This window comes from Ochlerotatus camptorhynchus, unplaced genomic scaffold (assembly GCF_037179485.1).
Source record: "Ochlerotatus camptorhynchus isolate MF236.1 unplaced genomic scaffold, CSIRO-AGI_Acam_v1.1 ptg000711l, whole genome shotgun sequence".
Taxonomy (NCBI): Eukaryota; Metazoa; Arthropoda; class Insecta; order Diptera; family Culicidae; genus Ochlerotatus; species Ochlerotatus camptorhynchus.
The window spans coordinates 366,625-389,000 of record NW_027041186.1 but is presented as its reverse complement, the minus strand read 5'-3'; the positions used below and the strand labels follow the sequence as shown (position 1 = coordinate 389,000).

The 22,376-nt window shown below is 42.6% G+C and overlaps 2 protein-coding genes across 6 annotated transcripts in view; one reads left to right on the top strand and one right to left on the bottom strand.

Annotated features, from left to right (window-relative positions):
• The window catches only part of LOC135714765 (lysosomal-associated transmembrane protein 4B), a 222,761-nt gene that overhangs the window by 17,785 nt on the left and 182,600 nt on the right, over nucleotides 1–22,376 (top strand). Inside the window, exon 1 of one of the 5 annotated variants that reach the window (XM_065238136.1) lies at nucleotides 12,867–12,871. The exons of the other annotated variants lie outside the window; for them this stretch is intronic. The gene's annotated coding sequence lies outside the window, so the exon portion shown is untranslated. Of the gene's footprint in view, nucleotides 1–12,866; nucleotides 12,872–22,376 lie in introns of those variants that run through there. 5 annotated transcript variants of the gene reach the window in all.
• LOC135714763 (uncharacterized) lies at nucleotides 17,163–18,317 on the bottom strand. The gene has a single exon (XM_065238133.1). It carries the CDS (start codon nucleotides 18,315–18,317, stop codon nucleotides 17,163–17,165), a length of 1,155 nt encoding a protein of 384 aa, XP_065094205.1.

Sequence of the window (22,376 nt, the reverse complement as noted above, 5' to 3'; positions counted from 1 at the left end):
GTCCCATGTTCTTTGATTCCCTCCAATGAATTGTCGTAAATAGGTTTTCAACTCTCTGTTTGAACGTTCCACTAAATTAGCCTGTGGATGGTATGCACTTGTGTTGATTTTTTTAATTTTCAAAATTTTACATATGTTTTTCATGAGGTTACTCATGAAGTTCGCACCTTGATCGGTCACTATTTCTTTTGGACAGCCGAATTTACAGATCACATTTTCGACAAAAGTTCTTGCTACTGTTTGTGCTTCCTGATTTTCCATACATGTGACAATTAAATATCTGGTTAAGTCATCTTGAACGACTAATCCGTATTTATTACCCCATTCCGATTCGGGTCAAACAACGATATCCATAAATAATTTTTCATACGGTTCTGTAGCTGTTGTAGTAATTTTCATTGGAATTTTGTTGGACTTGCAAATTTTGTTTTTCTGACACGAATCGCATTTTCTTACATAATCTTCAATGTCTCGTCTCATATTTTTCCATGTAAAAAGAGATCCAACTCTCTTTCGCATACGTTTTGCTCCTACATGTCCACCTAGGGGTGCGTCATGAAATTCTCGTAAAATTGTTTCGATTTCTTCACCCTCTATTTGGATACGTTCAGAGTCTGCATTGTACAAAGAAATTTTCTTATCAAATTTCCATGATATGAATTGTATCATTTGTAATACTTCAAACTGTTTATTTTGCGAAATGATAATATATTGTCATGTTTTGCTTGCTTTAGATAGTCAGGACCTTCCATAAAGCTCCTATTGAGTTTCTTTAGGAAACTTTTACCATTGAGCAAAGAGTTATTTTTTCCCTCGATAATCAATCCTGCAATCTTTTCGTTTGGTATATTTATAATTCCATTTTTATCATAATCCTTCAACCCATGTGGTAAATTACACAGAGTTGAAATTTCCTTGTAGGCTGATCTACTATTTAATATAACTAATGTAGCATCTGCTGAGTCATTAGTTAATTGCCCTGAAATCATAAGTTCATCTGTGTTTACTAATGATTGTTCTACGCTTGCTTTGAAATCATTGTATAAATTGTGGTTATCATCTTTCTTTGTGGTGTTTTCATTGTCACTTATATCCATGTTAACTAATTCATTAAAAACTGAGTCCCTTTGAGACTGGTAAGTTAAATTCTGGTCAGTGGAATCGCTTGATGGCTTGTTGTTTATTTTTGTTTGGGTTATCTGCCTCTGCATTCTTTGCTGCTGTCGCGTAATGACTGCAACTACCTGCTCTTGTTCTACCGACGTATCTTGTTGATTCTTAATGTGTACGCTACCTTTTTTAACCTTACAACGTTGTAACCTTGATTGCCCCTGATAATAACTTGTTGGTTGAATCTGGTTGATGTTTTTGTTTTCCTTCGTGCATGGTAGCCTTGACAAAAAGTCTGCTACAATGTTCTCTTTCCCTTGTTTGTAGCGTATATCACATTTAAGACCTTGCAGCTTAAGTCGCAGTCTTGTTAATGTGGGCGACGTTTCCTTTAACCGCCAAATTGAAATTAGAGGCCTGTGATCTGTGTAAACAATGAATTTTTGATCAAATATAAAATGTCTAAAATAGTCAACCGCCCAAACGATCGCTAATAATTCTTTCTCGATTGTGTGGTAAATATCTACTTTCTGCACCTATTTATGCCCTGCTCGCAAATGCGATCGGTCTATCGACAGTTTTCTCATTAGATAACACCGCTCCTATCGCGTAATTGCTAGCATCTGTGGTGATGACAAATGTATCCTCATAATTAGGCCTTACTAACAAAGGTTTAGATATGAGGCATGTTTTAAGCATTTCGAAAGCTTCCTCACATTCACGTGTCCATACAAATTTTACATTCTTCTTCAATAAATCGTTCAAAGGTTTCCTGTACTTTGCAATGTTGGGAATGAATTTTCCATAAAAATTAATTGTACCTAAAAATGATCGAACATCTTTCACTGTAGATGGACTTTTCATCTTTTGTATACTTTCTACATTTTCTTTGGTTGGTTTTATACCATATTGATTTATTATATGACCAAGATATTTGATTTCTGTTTTCAAAATTTTGCATTTCACCGGTTCCAATTTTAAATTATGTTTGCGTAGTCCTTGCAACACTTTATATAAGTTTTCATTATGTTCTTCGATTGTTCTTCCTGAAATGATGACATCATCCAGATAAACAACGGCTCGAACATCTCCGATTTCGTATAGTACCGTATTCATTAATTTTTGAATGTTGATGGACTATTCCTTAATCCCATAGGCATTCTTGTAAATTCAAAGTGTCCTTTTGGGGTTGTGAAGGCTGTTTTAGCGGCATCTTTTGGATCGATTGGGATTTGATAAAATCCCGACTTTAAATCCAATGTTGAAAAATATACACTATCTCCAAGATTATCCATGATTTCATTGATGAGTGGAATTGGATATACAAAAGGCTTAGTTATCAAATTTAAAGCCCTAAAGTCCACTACAATTCGATATTTCTTATTTCCAGCTGCATCCAAGACCCTTTTTGGTATACACAAGACTGGTGCATTCCACGGGCTTTTACTTGGTCTGATGATACCTTGCCTATACATTTCTTCGATTTCTTCATTAATTTGCTTTTTTGTTGCTTCTGGGAATCTGTATTGCCGTTTATTAATGGGTACGTTCGTTGAAGTTTCTATTTCGTGCACTGCCGCATCTGTGTGGGTTAGTTTATCACCCTCAAGAAAAAACACATCACTAAAATTACTTAAAATTGATTCAATTGATTCTAAAGCGCTTCGTGACAAATGATCAAGTTCGATCTGTTCGAAGATTTTATTATATCGTTCGTGTCCTTGAAGCATTTTAATATTTTTGTATTTGACAACATCGTAGTCTATGTCAGCATTTAAGTCCAACATTTCTCTGTCGTCATATTCACTTCCTTCTTCATTATATTCTTCATGATAAAAATCATTTTCCGACGGGTCATCTATTTCCATTCCATTGAATGTATGGACTTGTGTAAAATCTTTACACTCGGCTTCTTTATAGTTTTTCTTGCAAGTGTCAAGCTCAAAAATGGCGTATTCAAAATTTCTTCCAATTTGTGCTACATGTTTTTGAAGGAACTCTCCTCCGAGTATACATGGTACTAATAAATGTGTCATTAAATGAAATTTTGCTGGGAAAACTATGTTTCCTATGATTAAACCTATATTAACTGATCCCATTGTTTTTGTATTTCCTCCAATTCCTGCTATTGTTATAGTATCATTTGTATTTACTTGGTCTATTCTTAGCGATTTGACTGCTTCATATCTGAGCAGATTTACTGATGAACCTGTATCGAGTAAACATCTCAGCCTATATGCGAGGTTATTAGATGTAGGTATCTCGACAAAAAATAAGTTATCTCTAGAATAGATTTTTTTAAGTGCTATTTTATTTGATATTATGTTATAAAGGGTTGATTCGCTGTTATTATATTGCTTATTTTTATTTTGTTTCCCCATTATTGCGTGAAAATTAAATTCTATTTCATTACTATTTTTACTTGAAAGCTCCTTATTTCTCTCAATTATATTTTCGTCCGCTGTAATTCCTACCATGTCTTTTTTTTAAACGTATGGTTCAATTTCCACATATCGTTTAATGTCTTTCACACTACTTTCTCTACGTATATAATCAATATATTCTTTATTTAAAGGATGAGAGAAGCTTTTGAAGATTGTAAATCTGAAGCTCCCACCTATACTTTCGATATGATCTCTTGCAAATGCTGTGCCTATCGTGGCTGGTACAGCTAAATTATGAACTAAGTTAAATTTTATTGGTATGTTACTTCTGCCTATTTTTAAATTGACCCAAATGTCTCCAAATGATTCTTCTTCTTCTCCGTCTATCTCTGTATATGCCACACTAAGTGGGTTTATCAGTTTTGCTCCCACTTTCAATGCTATACTTTTGTGCATAAAATTTTCGGTTTTACTTGTGTTAAAATAGTATCTGCAAAAGAACTCCGGGTTTTCTGCTGTTGACATATACCAGTAGAAATCTCCGTTATTTCCACCGAACATTGGATATGTATGCTTTGTTGTGATGATTGGGTCAAATTTTATCCCAGCGTGAAAACATTGGGAATCTGTAACATGTGTCTTTACAGGATTCCGGAATTTTAGTTTTTTATGTCTTGTATTTCTCATATTTCTGCTAAAATTATTATTTTCTTGGTATTCGTAACTCGTGCCCCTGTAACCATTTTGATTTCCATTGAACGGCCTTTGATTACAGCTAACGAAATTATTCGGAAAATCTCTATGAGGTCTGAATTTTCTATCAAACGAATTGTTTTGTTGATGTTTTCGTTGATACTGGTTAAAATATTTGGGTTGATTAACATGATTATCCCAATTATTTCGGTTCCTTTGTGATTTTGATTTTTCAGCGATGTGAATACACTGAAGTCTTTTTTTCGATATCCTCAATTTGTTTTTCGTAGATACACTCTTCCTGTAAACATTTGACTAGTTCATTGAAGGTGTTATTTTTCTGTGATTTTGCCATATTGTTCAAGTTCCTATTTTTCAAACCTCCCAAAAAATGTATCCTCAAATTCCGTAGTGCATATGACTCTCTTTGGCATTATTTTCTTCATATTCATCCACGTGTTCTTTTAATGTTAATGCCCTATCTTTGTAATCTTGAAAGGATTCGTTTGGTCCTTGCTCCAAAGTTTCGATTTTCTGAAAAATTGCTTCCAGTTTAACATTTGTCCCAAATTCTCTTTAGAGATTGGTTCTCACTTCGGGCCATGTTTCCGCATAAATGCGTTTGAAATACCCTGATGCCGGATCTTTCAATTTCATCAAAATTACCTGAATTAAAGGTTCATGCGATTCTTCTACTGGCAATTTCTTAGCGAAGAAATCACACTGGTATAGAAACGATGGTAATTCTGAGGCCGTGCCTCTGAACTCTGGAATACATTGAATAGCTCTTTCAGTTGGGAACTCTGCCATTTTTTGTTTGTTTTTCGAAGCAAACGAGTAAAAATGCGACTGTTTCTCAGTCCTTTATTAAATTATGGATATTGCTATTATCTTGCCTTTTCGCGAATTTAATTGGATCAAAAACGCTTTCCGCGTAAATTCAAGACAAAAAAAAAATTCATGTTTTGTGCTTTGTTAATCAAATTTGCATTAAGCATCTTGTAATAAATGTTGCTTACAAAGATGAAATGTATACTATTTATAATATTGTACGCGTCCATTCCGTATCGAGCGCTGAGCCAGTTAACAGCGTCCTGGTCTCTTCATACGACACTCGTTTTTTACCACGTTTCCATCGCTATCGTTGTAGAAAAAAAGTGTTCAGGTGAATCGCGCACGGTTTTCGGAAGCAGCTATCGTAAGCTGAGTCTTACGTATAGACTGTTCACCTTTACCCCAGTGATCGATCATCATCAAATCATCACCATCATCATCGCATCAGCAGCAAACGGAATACCTAGCTGCACCGGCTGATAGGTTGTTTACACAACCGGCATAAGTATAGTACAATACATTTTGCAAGTCCATTGCCTCCCTATTGTAGTTTTGTTTTGCCTCGTGGTGCGTGGTTCTGTCTCTCACCCCTGGTAAGGGAGTATGGTTCATAGTGAGACAACTTGTTGCAACTAGATAAAAGTTTTTTTTTTTCGATTTTTTTTCGCTTTAATTTGCTTGTAAGCCGTGCAAAAATTTAATTACTAGTAATTAAAATTAATAAATTGGAGAAGGTTTTTATTTTTTTTTTCCTTCTTAAGCGGTTGCGCACCGCTTTTGCGCAACACTTATGGCATCTTCCGATGCCAACGTTGCGCGAACCAGGTATTACCAACCACTTTCGAAAGGACCATGGGTTGTCTTTTTTCGGCCTAAAAATAAACCCTTGAAAACTCTCGATATTTCGAGAGACTTGCTGCGTAAGTATCCGGGAATCTTGGTACATAAGGAGAGATTCAACAAACTGCGTGTAGAAGCACCGAATTATGATGTAGCAAATAAAATTGCTGATCACGAGTTGTTTAGTGTTGAGTACAACATCTACATCCCTTCTCGAGATGTGGAGATAGAAGGCGTGGTCTCCGACGCGAGTCTGTCTGTCGAGGACTTGAAACGTGCCTCGGGTTGTTTTAAAAACAGAAAAGTCACAAGCGAGCTTGTAAAGATACTGGATGTTAGGCAACTGCATTCAGTGTCTTTACAAGATGGCAAGAAAGTCTATCAGCATTCAGACTCGTTTCGGGTGACTTTCGCTGGTTCAGTTCTCCCAAACTTTGTCAAAGTTGATGGTGCTTTTTTTCCGGTGCGGTTGTTTGTACAGAGGGTTTATAACTGTACCAACTGCAAAAGGCTAGGACACTCGGCCAGCCATTGCGGCAACAAAACTCGTTGTGGCAAATGTGGTGAAAACCACAAAGAGGATTCTTGCCACAAAGAATCAGTAAAATGCGCGTACTGTGGCGAGAATCCTCACCCCTTGCAGGAGTGCCCGATGTACAAGCAGCACTCCGATAAAGTGCAGCGTTCAATCTCAGGACGCTCCAAGCAGACATATGCTCAAATGGTGAAGGCTGCATCAGCCGTCCAAGATGCAAACCAATTTTCGATTTTGTCAGCTGAAGAATCGGACTCTGACTCATCCGATGAAGGTGATTCTACGGTGGTACACGCACCTTCAAAAATGGACGGATCCTCAAAACGAAAATGCTCCTCCCCGAAAGTGCGCCGTAAGAAAACTAAAGTCACTCTCAGAGGATTGCAAAATTCCCAGGGTAATGGGGATGAAAAAATTAAATCGAAGGCTCCCACTGCTCCACTTCCTGGCTGCAGTAAGGATTTTCCGCCATTACCCAACAAAGATAAGAAAAACAAAAAAGCTGCTCCTCAAAATTCGCAAAAGAAATCCAAGTCCGAACGAGGTTTGCTAGCTTTTTCGGACATTGTGGAATTCACATTGAATATGTTCAACATACAAGACCCTCTTAGAAGCTTAGTTTCTGCCTTACTTCCAACACTAGAATCATATCTTAAGCAATTGACTGTTTCATGGCCCCTCCTTGCATCAATCATATCTTTCGATGGATAATTTGTCGAACGAGGTTGAAGATATGATCACTGTGCTACAGTGGAACTGCCGTAGTCTAGTGCCTAAACTAGACTCGTTCAAATTTTTACTTCACAATTCTGATTGTGATATATTTGCTCTCTGTGAAACATGGCTTTCTTCCGATGAAGAACTCAACTTCCACGATTTTAACATTATACGCCTGGATAGAGACGATTCTTATGGAGGAGTACTTTTAGGGATCAAAAAGTGCTACCCTTTCTACAAAATTTCCCTTCCTGCTCTATCAGGCGTCGAAATCGTCGCTTGCCAAATAAATGTGAAGAACAAAGACCTTTGCATAGCTTCAGTTTATGTTCCACCAAGAACCTCCATTAGCCGTAGTCAACTCTGGAATCTAGTTTCGATTCTTCCATCCCCAGTATTAATTCTGGGTGATATGAACTCCCATGGTACTGGGTGGGGCGATCTATATGATGACAATAGAGCGGCTATTTTTTACGATTTATGCGACGATTTCAACTTGACTATTTTGAACACTGGTGAAGTGACACGTATAGCAAAACCTCCGGCTCGAGAAAGCCGACTCGACCTATCTTTGTGTTCTAGATCGCTATCATTGGATTGTCTGTGGAAGGTTATCAATGATCCCCATGGTAGCGATCATTTGCCAATCATCATTTCAATTAAGTGTGCCCCTCACTCTGCAGAACCATCTCGAGTTCCATTTGATCTTACAAGGAACATAGATTGGCATAAATATGCAACGGCGGTGACAATCGGTGCCGAATCAATAGATACGCTTCCACCATTGGAAGAATATCGATTCCTCGCCGATTTGATTTACAAAAGTTCACTGGAAGCACAAAAAAGAAAAGTTCCAAGTGCGCCCTTCAAAAGGAGACCAGCCACACCTGGATGGGACGAAGAATGCACAAAACTGTATGTAATAAAATCTGATGCTTTCAAAGCTTTTCGTAGACACAAAACCTCCACTTACTTCGAGGAATATTCAAAGCTTGAGACAAAGCTGAAACAATTAATCAAAGCAAAAAAACGCGGTTATTGGCGCAATTTCGTCGAGGGACTCTCACGAGAAACCTCAATGAACACCTTGTGGAGGGTGGCTCGCAACATGCGTAACCGCTCATCTTTCAATGAGAGTGAAGAATACTCCAACCGATGGATATTCGATTTCGCTAAAAAGGTCTGTCCGGACTCAGTTCCAGCACAAAATATTCTTCGAGAAGCGTCTCCTAGCGGCGGCTCTCTGGATAGACCATTCTCAATGCTGGATTTCTCTATGGCTCTTCTTTCATCGAACAACTCCTCACCGGGAAGCGATATGATTAAATTCAATCTTCTGAAAAATCTCCCAGATATCGTTAAAAGACGCTTGCTAGATTTATTCAATTCCTTGCTAGAAAACAACATTGTACCGCCTGAATGGAGACAGGTCAAAGTAATAGCCATTCGAAAACCTGGCAAACCAGCGTCTGATCATAACTCATACCGTCCGATTGCTATGCTTTCGTGCATTAGGAAATTGTTGGAGAAAATGATCCTTCGGAGACTCGATCAGTGGGTCGAAACAAATAACTTGCTATCAAATACACAGTTTGGGTTCCGCAAGAGCAAAGGAACAAACGATTGTCTAGCGCTGCTTTCCACAGATATTCAACTGGCCTTTGCGCACAAGGAGCAATTGGCTTCAGTATTCTTGGACATTAAGGGGGCTTTTGATTCAGTTTCCATTGAAATTCTGTCAGACAATCTGCACAGATGTGGACTTTCCGGAATTTTAAATAATTTCTTGTACAATTTGTTGTCAGAAAAGCAAATGAACTTTTCCCTTGGACAACTGACAACTTCCAGAATTAGCTACATGGGTCTGCCACAAGGCTCATGTCTCAGCCCTCTTCTTTATAACTTTTATGTCAAAGATATCGACAACTGTTTGGCAGAACAATGCACCCTAAGACAACTTGCAGATGACGGTGTGGTTTCCGTAAGAGGTCCACATGCCGTGGACTTGCAAGGACCATTGCAAAGTTCCTTAGATAACTTGTCTTCTTGGGCTAGGAATCTAGGGATCGAATTCTCGCCGCAGAAAACTGAACTGGTAGTGTTTACTCGAAAGCGGGACCCAGCCCAAATGCATCTTAATCTTTTGGGCAGAAACATTACTCAATCATTGTTTTTCAAGTACCTTGGGGTCTGGTTTGATTCAAAGTGCACTTGGAATACCCATATTACGTATTTGAAGCAAAAATGTCAGCAGAGGATCAACTTTCTCCGTTCAATTTGCGGCACATGGTGGGGTTCTCATCCGGGAGACCTCATAACGCTTTATAAAACAACTATTCTCTCTGTTCTAGAGTACGGCTCTTTCTGCTTTCTCTCGGCAAGAAAATGTCACCTAATAAAATTGGAACGAATTCAATATCGTTGTCTGCGTATTGCTCTTGGCTGTATGCACTCAACGCATAACATGAGTCTCGAGGTTCTGGCAGGAGTAACACCCCTCCAGAACCGTTTCTGGGAGCTCTCTCTCAGAATACTAATCAAATGCGGAGTGACGAACACACTTATAATTGCAAATTTTGAAGAAATTCTTGGGCTGAATTCACAATCTCGATTTATGAGAATCTACCACCACTACATATCGTCGGATATGTGTCTTCCTTGTTATACTCCAGACCGTGCTCACTTCACCAATCGCAGTTCCTCAATTGAATATGATCTGTCCATGAAACAAGTGATTAACGGGATTCCAGATCAACTTCGAACTATTATTATCCCGCGTATTTTTACTGAAAAGTACCAACACGTCAATTGCGTAAACAGATATTTTACAGACGGGTCTCGTCTCAGTGGATCCACTGGCTTCGGTGTCTTCAATGAAAACTCTAGCGCCTTCCGCAAACTCCAGGAACCTTGTTCCGTTTTTGTTGCTGAGCTGGCAGCAATCAACTTCGCATTGGGGATGATTTCCAACATGCCCGCAGACCATTACTTCATCTTCTCGGATAGTCTCAGTTCGATTGAGGCTATTCGGTCGATGAAACCAAGTAGACACTCATCTTATTTCCTTTCAAAGGTAAGGGAGCAGATTAGTGTACTGGTCGAAAGATCATATATGATTACCTTTGTATGGGTCCCATCACATTGCTCAATCCCAGGCAATGAGAAGGCGGACTCTCTCGCAAAGGTGGGCGCGCAGGAAGGCGAATTTTATGACAGGCAAATTTCACACGATGAATTTTACCATTTAGTGCGTCAGAGTACCCTTTCGAGTTGGCAAACCGATTGGGACAATGGAAATCTTGGACGGTGGTTACATTCAATTATTCCTAATGTTTCTTCGAGAGCGTGGTTTAAAGGCTTGGACTTAAGTCGTGACTTCATTCGCGTGATGAGTAGACTTATGTCCAACCACTACTCGCTAGATGCTCATCTCAATAGAATAAACCTCGTAGACAGCAACATCTGTCGGTGTGGAAACGGTTACGATGACATCGATCACGCAGTTTGGCAATGTACGGATAATGACGCCGCCAGAGAGCGACTTTTGAATACCCTTGAGGCCCAAGGAAGACAACCCTATGTTCCTATCAGAGACGTGTTGGGAACTCGCGATATCTGCTATATGCAGTCGGTTTATGTGTTTCTTCAAATGTCTAGTATAAGAATTTAATTCCTTTGTCTTTTGTCTCTCTTTAATAGTTTTTGTTTGTCTTGTCCCCCCGTCTCGATGAGTCTCATCGTCGCCCACTGGTCACCATAGCCGGTCGAACTCCAGACGAAACTAGAACCGCACTACCATTCATACTGGCGACAACGCTCTGATGAGACAACGAAACCTTACCCCCAAACTCCTCCCCTGATCCTATCCTTCGACAATGTACCTCTCTAACCTCGAGTAAGCCGCGAGTATTCGGCCCAACTCCTACTAGACATAGAATTAAGTGAATTTTGTTACAAACAAAGAACAATGAACTATCGGCTCCGTAAAGCTAACGCGATTGAGCCTCCCAAATAAACGAACTAGATAAAAAAAAAAAAAAAATATTGTACGCGTAAAATATTTATAATACGGTAATGTATCAGAACTTTACACAATTTTTTTTATTTTTTTTTTAACTGTGTACTCACCCTATCAGGAGCAGGATCAGGGTTATTCCTTGTTGAGTCTGCGATGAAGTTCCCAGATGAAGTCCCCATATCTTTATAGTTGACCAGATGTGCACCAATTTGCTGTACTCTTTATTAATCACTAGTTCACTTTTTCCTTTTTTTGTAATTTAATCAAAGTCACTTTTTGGTTTTTTAACACTTACTGATTTTAGCCAGTCGAAATTTTGGCGTTCCAACACTTGAAAATAGCGGTTTAGTTTCCGCTGTCACCAGATGATTCGCCCATACTCCGTTGCGCATCCATGTTTCACTCCCGTGTTGAAGCGCCCAACGTAGAGCAACAACTCGCGTGGTCTTTCTTTTTCCGTAAAATGAAAGACATGGCAATTCCATTTCTACTGTATGGAAAAAGCTCTTTGATGAATCAGTTATCCTGAGGTTGGAACTGTGTTCGTCCGCACCTAGCAAACCTCGGATAATCAACTCATCAGAACAACTGTCCCGATTCTTTTTTTGACTTTTTTTTTGACTTAAATGATCTATATTTCTTGAATTTGTGTGGTTTACATGTATAACTTATCAAGTGACACAGATGCGTCTTTTCAACTTTAGTTCCTGTGAAATTTCAATTATTATTAATTACAGTTCCTAGTCCTATCAGGCCTGTTTTAGAGAATGACCACCTTGGTGGGATTGGTTTGTTTGAAAATTTGAAAAAGGAGACTACTTATAACTACTATTTACAACTACAACTAACCTACAACTACTATATACACCTAATCTACTATATACAAATTGCTTATCAAAGCATGTTCTGATAAATTACATTTTTGTGCAAAATTAGTCTTAATTTCGTTAATTCTGGAATCTATTTTGGCAATGCCTGCCTCTTCGTGTAAATTTGTTATTCTAGTGTCAAAAGGACGATCAAGTACCATCCTCAGCACTCTATTCTGAGCGACCTGGATTTTGTTCCTGTGAGTCTGTGCACATGATTCCCACACCGGAGCTGCGTAGAGGATCGCAGGTGCTATGATTTGTTTGTAGACGGCCAGTTTGTTCACCCTTGAGAGGCGGGATCTGCGGCAAATCAGCGGAAACAGACACCTAACCAAGGCAGAACACTTGACTACTGTTTTCTCTACATGCGAACGGAAGAGGAGCTTTTCATCGAACAACATCCCGAGATAGGTTACTTCGGCGGACCACTCAACCCTTGTGCCATCCATGATTACAGTACAAGATGGAGCCGGTTTCAGTTTGAGCGATTGCCGATGGAGGAACATGATCGCTTGTGTTTTGGTGGCATTGATTTTGATTTTCCACGTGGTGGCATAATCAGCAAAGGCGTTAAGGCATCGTTGAAGTTTGTTCGTTATTTCGCGAGGCATCCTTCCTTTGACGGCTATTGCGGTATCATCTGCGAACAGGAAAAACACGCAACCGTCACCGAGGGGAGGAATGTCGGAAGTGTAAATGCTGTAAAGCAAGGGGCCCAGGAGACTACCTTGCGGGACTCCTGCTGGGATCGAAAACGTGTCTGAGAGACAACCATTCAACGATACCTTAAACGACCTTTGCTGGAGGTAGTTACGGGTGATTTTAATAAGATGTAAAGGAAAGTTGAAGTTACAAAGCTTGTACACAAGTCCATCATGCCAAACATTGTCAAACGCCTTTTCAACGTCTAACAAGGCCATGGCTGTGGACACGGATACAGCTTTGTTACTTCGGATGTTATTCATCACCCGTACTAGCTGATGATTGGTGGAGTGCCCCTTTCTGAATCCAAACTGTTCCGGAAGGAGAATGTTATTTTCCTCGACAAACTTGAGCAAACGATTGAGAATGAGTTTCTCGAACAATTTGCTCAGCGCTGAAAGGAGGCTGATTGGTCTGTAGCTTAAAGGCAATGTTGGATCCTTACCGGGCTTGCGGATTGGTATGATTTTTGCTACTTTCCAGATGCTTGGAAAGTAGTGCAGTTCCAAGCATCTGTTGAAGATAGCGGTTAGAAGAGACTGCACTTTCATGCTGAGTCTCTTCAAGATCAAGTTGAATATACCGTCAAACCCGGGAGCCTTCATGTTCTTGGTGCATTTCAACGCTGAGCAAATTTGTTGTACTGTAATCATAACCGCCGGAGGCACGACACAAGGGGAGGCATCTAGGTTTTGAACGCATTGCGCAACCTGATCATCGAGCGGACTTTGGATAGTCGAGCCAAGCAAATGCGATGAAGCGACAGGCTCGCCGATCGCATTTGCTTTCTCCTGTGGGGTAATTAAAAGCCGATCGTCATCATTTTCGACTTTGAGAGGTGGAACGGGTTTGGGATGATTTTTCAGGACCTTGGCTACCTTCCAGAATGGTCTGGAGCGGTCGTCCAGATTCTGGACAACACGCCCGAAACTTTCATTTCGGAGTGAGTCCATTCTGGAAGCAATCTGCCTGTTCAGATCGGCCATTTCACGTTTTTTGCCCAGGACTCCAGTCCTCTGAAACTGGCGTCTACGCACATTTCTCAATCGAATCAATAATTGGGTGTGGGAATCAATAGCAACAAACTTACCCCTCACAGGAACTTTTCGAACGCATGTCTCGTCAGCCTCGGATATGGCCTGTTGGAGTCCTTCCAACGCCCGGTCGATGTCATCTACGATGTCGAGTAGTGGATTTTCATCGATGTTGCTGTCCACCATTCGACCGTACTGCACCCAGTTGACATGATGGTAGTCTTTACGCAGGCAGCCTCTAGCAGGAACCACGTTGACACCGACTTCAGTCACCACCGGTTGGTGGTCGGAGCTGAGATCGTTGTGCGCCTCCGGCTTGGATAGTCCAATGTTTGACAGGAAAAAGTCTAACGTGGAGGGATTTCCCGCCGGAGAGATGAAAGTTGGCTCGTCCGGATATTGCACTGTGTACAGTCCATGTTGTGCGTGGTCGAACAATAGACATCCGTTTCGATTCCTCTGGTAGTTCCGCCAAGCTTCATGGCGGGCGTTCAGGTCGCCCCCAACGATGAATCGGGAGCTAGTACGGGTGATGGCGGTCAGGTCCTTCTTGAATTGGATTCCTAATCCGTTGCTTGCGGTACACTGGCGTGGGCAGTAAACAGCGATGAACCGGACGTTTCCAGTTTGTGATTCCACCTCCACACTAATGGCCTCGATGATAGAAGTGCGGATGTGGGGCAGAGTGCAAAACTTGATTCCCTTTCTGACGATGACCGCTACACCCCCCCCCCTGGAGCTGGTGCGATCAAGCCGGATAATGTTGTGGTCAGGCAACCAGAAGCTGTCACCGAACTTTAGGTGGGTTTCGGTTAGAAGACCCACGTCGATGCTATGCTTGCGGAGGAAGTCGGCAAGCTCAATCTGTTACGCTCTTACAGAGCAAGCGTTCCAGGTAGCGATGGTTAGCGGTTTAGACACCATATTGGATGATGAACTTACCGAGCACTTGGATCTGTTCGGGCTTATTGCGGCACTTACGTAGAGCACCGGTCATGTTGATAAAAATCTCCATCAGTTCGTCTGCTGAGAACAGATCGGGATTGTTTGTTTGAGCTGTTGGTTGCCTCCAGAATCCAGGGGGGGATGGAGAGCTTTGTCCAGCAGAAGATCCAGACGTTTCTTGAGGGGGCGCGGATCGCACCCTGGGATTCGCTTGTCCACGAAGAGGTGGAAAGTCCTCTGTCCTGAAAGCCGGGGCCTTATCCTTCCTTCGTGCTGGTTGATTGTTGGTGGACGCTTTATTTCGGATGCGCTTGAAATCCTCGCGTTTAGGGCACTGCTTGTTGGATCCTTGGTGAGCACCACCACAGTTGGCGCATTTGGATCCGCAGCACATTCGGAGGTGGCATGGTCTTGAGCGCAATTTCCGCAGCGTGGCTTAATGTTGCAGTTGCGGGTACCGTGTCCGAAGTTCAGACACCGCTGGCACTGAGTCACATCGCGATGGCCGCCACGGTATGGCTCCCAGCGAACGATGATGGAATTGATGGACCGGATGGCTTTCAGTGCGTTGAGCGTCACCGTTCCCTTCTGGAAGTGTACCAAGAAAAGGCTATCCGGATACGCCTTCACATTCTCGTCTCTTCTTGTCATTCGATACACGGCACTTGGGGCCAGCTTGTACCGGTCCCTGATTTCTGATTCGATAAACTTCGGGTCGAAGTTTGGTAGGCCCCTGATGACGACCTTGAACGGCTTCTCACCGGGAATGTCGTGAGTAAAGAATTCCACCTTGGAAGTCCTCAGGTGGGCGACGACCACGTCAAACTCCGTTTTGGTACGGAGCATCACTTTAGTGCCGACTCTGCCCAACTTGTATTCGGCTTTAACACCCAGCGTCGCTAGATCCGCAATGAGCACATTAAGATGGGCATTTTTCACTACCAATGGAGGAAGCTTCACTTTTGCCGTGCTCATTTCGGCAGTATTCACGGTTTCGGCAGCGTCACCGAAATCTCCAACATCGCTGTTGTTCGTCGCAGTGACATCGGACTGGCCTCGATTCTTCTTCCTCTTCTTACTGCGTTTTTCCAACACAGCTGGCTGGATATTCCCATCCATGGGGAGAACAGCAAACCTGTTCGAGGTAGGCACACCGGAGCTTCCTTCTCCGGGGTTCTGGACCTTCGCCGGGCTTCGCGACCGATGCTTCCCCATTACGGGGCACACACACACGCACGACAAACCGCGAAAGAGAGAACGCGAACACTATCGCAATGAACTTTTCAAACAACTCGAGAGAGCGAGCTAACACCGAACTGAACTGCTTGACGATCAAGCAGAGAATGTCCCGATTCTTTATTATTCGAAACCTTTTATACATGAATTTGTTACTTAAACTCTACACAATAGTTTTTCTCCAGTATGTACATATAAAGCGAGACAGATAGTTTTTCTCTTGGAAAGTCGGTGTCTGTTTTTTTAACAAGAATTAATGCTCCTCGCGGTAGGAACGGCTATGTATGATGCTTACTCACCAATGTTTACTTTGACCTTTCTCGAAGCACCTAGTTAAGCCAGCGCGCATCGCTGACGACGCGGTAGCAACTGTTTATAAACAACTGACCCTGGAAGTGTGCGACATTGTCACTGCTGCTGTTAAGTTGTGTATTTGCTCCTACCGTATGGGGGTCTATTAGTGGTTAATTTCTTACTCAGATTGATATTGGAATTTGAGGCCTTTGCAGTATCCACCAGACATCCGAAGATAGGGACAATAAATTTAGGAAAGAATTCATAGAACTAATACTTTGGTTTCCCGTGCATTCACTTGAGATTAATCTTTTCAATGTTAATCTCAAACTGAGTAAGTATAGGGGCAAGCAGAGCCACGAGAGCTAACGTCCCGCGAGAGGGTGGATAGACGCAGCAAATTTATGTCATTGTTGTTACAGGAGCGGATTCAGTTTCGGATTCCTATGAGCAAACTCGTAATTTGTGTTGAGTAAGCTTTAAGCTGTAAATTTAATTATTGTTCCTTTTTGTTTATAGGTTTTACAATTTTAGGTTATCTTACATTGATTTGTCCTTTACTTTAATTGATCCGTCGTGTTGTAACAGTAGGTGTTTGTTCCAATTTGTGTTTATGCTAAATTGTACAAATTATGCGTATTATTTTTGTTTCTCAAATTAATTTAATACTTACAATAAATTCACGTAATCACGATATCCAGGATAACTAGCAAATATTTGATTTAATAGATACTTTAGCAATAATAAATTCTTCCTCCACCACTAATCTATTTTCTATGTTTTCTTTATAAAACAATTGAGCTGTCCTATTGAAGCAATCCTTTTATATATGCCCTACCGGAGTAAACCTTTTAAACGTCACTCATTTCACCTCCCTTTGTGAGGGTGGTACTGAACGAGCTCAACTGTGTTGCCAACATGCTCCCGCCTGTACTGCTTCAAGTGCCCTTAAACTGTACCTCCTTTTCTGGTAACATCTAGGACAGCGAGGTCTGTACATCCGCGCTGCGAACTCTTCACTCGAGGGATTCTGCCTCTTATCCAGCTGTTCCTGACGCCCTCGTTTACAATGATGACCAGATCTCCGACGTTGATAGGTGTCGCCTCTCCAAACCATTTTAGCTGTCGGGAGATAACAGGCAGATATTCTCGAATCCATCGCATCCAAAACCTATCTAGCATAACCTGAACATGCTTCCAGTTCGATCGCAGTACCGCACACTCCTCAATTGGCCACACCTCTGGCTGGACCACGCCACTCGAACTCAACAATAGAAAGTGGTTCGGTGTTAAAGCTGCGCATTCCTCGCTGTCGATCGGTAGATAGGTTAAGGGACGCGAGTTCACTATAGATTCCACCTCCGCAAGAGCCGTTATCAAAGTCTCCTCATCCGGATTCCTCGGCAACTCCATGTGCGCTAGACCTGTCTTGACCGAGCGTACCAGCCTTTCCCATATTCCCCCCATATGTGGAGCGTACCGAGGGTTTAGCTTCCATTGGGTTTCTGCGTTTGTGAACGTCCCTGCTAGATCCCGATTTATGGCGCCGATCTGCTGCCTTAACTCTGCGCTAGCCCCTTGGAAGTTGGTTCCTTGATCAGAGTAAATTTCCTGTGGCGCACCTCGGCGGGCGATGAATCTACATATTGCCATCTTGCAGGATTCAGAAGACAGACTGTAGGCGACTTCCAAGTGGACTGCTCGAGTTCCTAAGCAGGTAAAGAGCGCTACCCACCGTTTGACTCCACCACGTCCAAAGCGAACAGTGATCGGCCCGAAATAGTCCAGTCCCGTAAAGGTGAAGGCCCTGACATACGGCGTGAGACGAGCAGAAGGCAGAGGAGCCATTGGTGGTACTTGTGGTTTGGATTTGTACACTCTGCACCAGTAGCAGCCACTTGCCACTTTCTTGACGGCTGTTCGCAGTTCGGAAATGTGAAACTTCTGCCGAATCTCGTTCACCACCGTTTCATTATTGGCGTGTCCGTACTTCCTGTGATACCAGTTGATCATTAGTTGAGTGACGTAGTGATCCTTAGGCAAAATCACGGGAAACTTGCTTTCGTACGACGCGCACTCCGTGGCAGCGATGCGGGATCCCATTCTCATGACTCCAGATGAGTCCAAAAACGGGGATAATTTGAAGACTCGACTGCTCTTCTGGATTCGTCTACGTTCTTCTGACTGCACTTCATGATTTTTGTGAAGAATGCTGCATTCCTCCGGATACTCGCTCGCTTGGATCAGCTGACTCCGCTTGTTTCCACTCCTCCCTATTCACACTACTCGGGGTTACTTCTCCGTCCTGTTTTGATCCGTCTCGACAAATATGCTTGCAGCCAAATCGTAGAACGAATGCCTCTGTACGGGTCAACCTTTCCCACTTCGAGAAGCGTTCGATTTCGATGACCGACTGCGTCGATAGTTGCTGGTGCACATGGACCACCCTTAATTCTTCCGCTGTAGTCGGCTCGATCGCATCCTCTGGCCAGTCACACTCCCGTTTATACAGGAACTGTGGACCCTTGAACCACCTGCTGTGTTCATCGAAGCATGGGCCATGTCCCCATTTGGTGGTTTCATCAGCAACGTTCATCCGGGTTGGAACCTTCCTCCAATCGCTGACTTCCGTTTCATCCAGGATCTCTGTTACCCGGAACGCTACAAATTGCTTATAGTTCCGCGGATCTGACCATAGCCAGTTCAGAACCGTTGAAGAATCACTCCACAATACTTTGCGCTTGATCTGCAAACTGTGACTCGAAATGACAGACTTCATGAGCCGTGTTCCAATCACAGCTGCTTGCATCTCTAACCGTGATACTGACAGCAATTTGATCGGCGCTACTTTGGTTCTCTCACACACCAGACTACAGCGTACTTCTCCACTGTCCACAATCCGGAAGTAGGCTGCGGCAGCATATGCAGTGCTGCTAGCATCCACGAAAACGTGCAATTCAAGCGAATCGTAGGCTCCAGGATTGTATCCTGGAAAGTAGCATCTGGGTATCTTCACCATATCCAATGTTCTGAGGTGTCTACCGGACGCAATCTAGGTTTTCGGATTGAAGTATACTCGACAACTTCCAATTTGAGATTGATTTTATTGAAATGGAAATCTTACCAACTAACTTACAGAGTTTTCCTATGGGTGGAGCCTGGACTGTCTTATTGGATAAAAAAGACTATACTTAAGAACGGGCGTCGCCAAATATGTAAACGCACTTAACATACACTATGCATCAAGAAGTATGTCACTGCCGGTCAACATTTGCCTCACGCGTTGTTGAGCGGTGGTGTTTAATTTCATGTAGCTGGTGTTGTTAAACACGTGGTCGTTTTGAAAAGGATGTTTGAAAAGGTTTGGAATTTGATCCACAACGCGGATGCGTGGAATCGTTTTGGGTTTGACCTGGAAAACATGTTTTGAGGAAACGTTAACTGAAGTGGTTTCGATGTAACTGAAAATAATAATTGTCACATCGCAATGAGGAAATTTATGAGATGTTTGCCTTACGGGAAACGTCGAACTACTTTTTGAAATGCAACATGCTACCCTTACGAGAAACGTCGGTCATGGGAAATTATTTGAAATGGTAACACATGGTTTGGTGTTTATGGTGAGAAATGATTACGGTTACTTTTATGGTACACTACAGTTCCAAGTAGTTTGGCATACTGCTCCCATCGTGATATGATATCCGCAGGTAGTGGCTTGTCCCAGCCAATTCCGGATCTCCACACATCCTTGACTATCGTCTTCCCATGCACCACGAAGGGAGCGACCATCCCTAACGGATCAAAAATGCTCATGACTAGGCTCAGGAGCAGGCGTTTGGTTGGTACAACGGATCCATCCAGTAGACTTTTCAGATCAGCTCGGAGAGTCATTGAGAATACGAAGACGTCCTCTTGTGGTCGCCATACCATCCCAGGTTGCTGCCCTTGTCCATGGTGAAACTCTTCACCGACTTCGTATTCTGCTCTCCAATCCGCTAGCACCTCAAGAGAGTTCGACATCCAATGTCGAATGAGGAATCATGCCTTTTCGTGGACTTCCTTGACGTCTAATGCCAGTTGAACTGCTTCTTCGACCGTATCGACTCCTTAATCGCCTCAGACGTCCCCGGGAACTCCGCAGCATATTCCTCCGCATTCAGGTTCTTCACAAATTGCGTTGAACTTGGAGAACATGTTGATCCAAAAATAGCGACATCCATGACGTATATTTGAACTGGATCCGATGGATTGTCCCGCCACAAGAACCACTGAGCTGTACGATCTTGCAGTCTGATGAGTACTTGATGGAACATTTCCATTATATCTCCGCTGATGGCGATCTCCTTCTGTCGATACCGGCACAAAACTGCTAGCAGAGATGTTAGTAGGTCCGGTCCTTTTAGAAGGACGGAGTTCAAGGAAACAACTTCTACTGATGCTGCGGCGTCCCAGACAACCCTGACTTTATCGGGTTTTTTGGGAGTCACTACAACAACCAAGAGTAAAAACCACGTCCGCTTCGGATCCATCTCTTCTAGTTCACGTGGAGTTGCTTTGTATGCGTACCCCTTGGATACGTAGTTCACAATTTGCTGCCTAACATTGGCGTATTATGCTGGTGATTTAAGAAGACGACGTTCTAAACACTTCAGTCTCCGCTCTGCCATGGGCCTGCTGTTGGGAAAATTGACGTTGTCGAACTTCCACAAAAGTCCGGTTTCGAATCTGCCAGTTTCGGTCCTGATCGTGGTTGCTTGAAGAACTTCTTGAGCTCGCTTGTTATCCGCTGATTCTTAAGCCTGTGTCACCGAAACACCAACACTTTCCATAGAGAAAAAACTCTTCACCAGCTCGTGCAATTCGTCCTCACGTGATTTGGTACTAATATGAAGAACTCTATGCGATGAATTCCCAAAATCATTCCCCGAGCGATCATACAGAATCCAGCCCAGCCTAGTTTTGGCGACTACTGGCTCGTGTTCGCGGCCTTCGCGCAACTTCAGCGTGGTCTTCAACCTTGTGTTTTCCAAACCAATCAGGATTCCTGGAACGGCGTCGTTGTAGCTTTGAACCGGAAGACCTCTCATATGCGGATATTTGCCCTTAAGCTCTTCAAAGTGCATGGACTGTCGTGGTAGTTCTAGTCCATCGACGGTTTGAACTCTGCGTAGGGTGAACTGCTTGTCCGTGATCGATCCCGAAATGTTCAGTTGAATTTGCTGGGATTCTTCTTCCACACGCTTGACTCCATTGGTCCACTGCATGCAGAGCGGAGAAGTTGGACCTTGTACACCCAACTGCTCTGCCAAAGATCGTTCCATCAAAGTGGCATCTGAACCACCATCCAAGAAAGTTGGCGACCGTTGGCGTGAAGGACTACCGGGATGATACGAAGCAGAACTTGGTGCTGTTGTTTATGAACGGAGATTACGCCAGAAACCGGAGCTGAACCCTCTGCTTTGGGTTCTCGTGGATCACCCGGATGGAGCATTCGGAAAAACATAACACATTCTTCTTTGGACTACAAACAGCTGAGTGGACATACGAGACGAATAATACCCTGGATGCGAAGTGCAATTATCGGTAAAAACAACAAAATTTTAATGCCTTTTTATGCAAAGGTTGCACTTCGGATCTAGGTGGCGACGGTATGACGGGTTAGAGCCATGAGGTATATGAAATAAATGAAGACAAAAAAAAAAACGATCGGTGAACGTACGGTAATAACAACATGGTGGAAAAATATGCACGCGATGCGCGCAGCTCGGTAGCGAAGAGAATGAGAGTAGAGAGGGTAAGAATGCCCAAAGAATTATGTACGTAGTAAATAGGCCCCGTTGCCTGCCAATATTTCAGTGCCAACATTTCAAAGGGGCGTAATTGCTTTTGTAAACAATGACTTTAGCCGTCAATTTCTCGCGAATGAAATCTTACCTCTCCAAAATGACAATGCTAACTGGTAGAGGAAACATTTCTCTACCTTCTGGTGTCATTATTCTTCATGAGTGAGCTTCACGAGAAATCGACGCCTAAAGCCATTGCTTACAAATGCAATTACGCCCCTTTGAAATGTTGGCACTGATTTTTTTATTTAACTGTCTATAATCGATAACTAATCTCCATTATTTCTCTTGGTTAGCCGATTTTTTCGGTACTAACAGA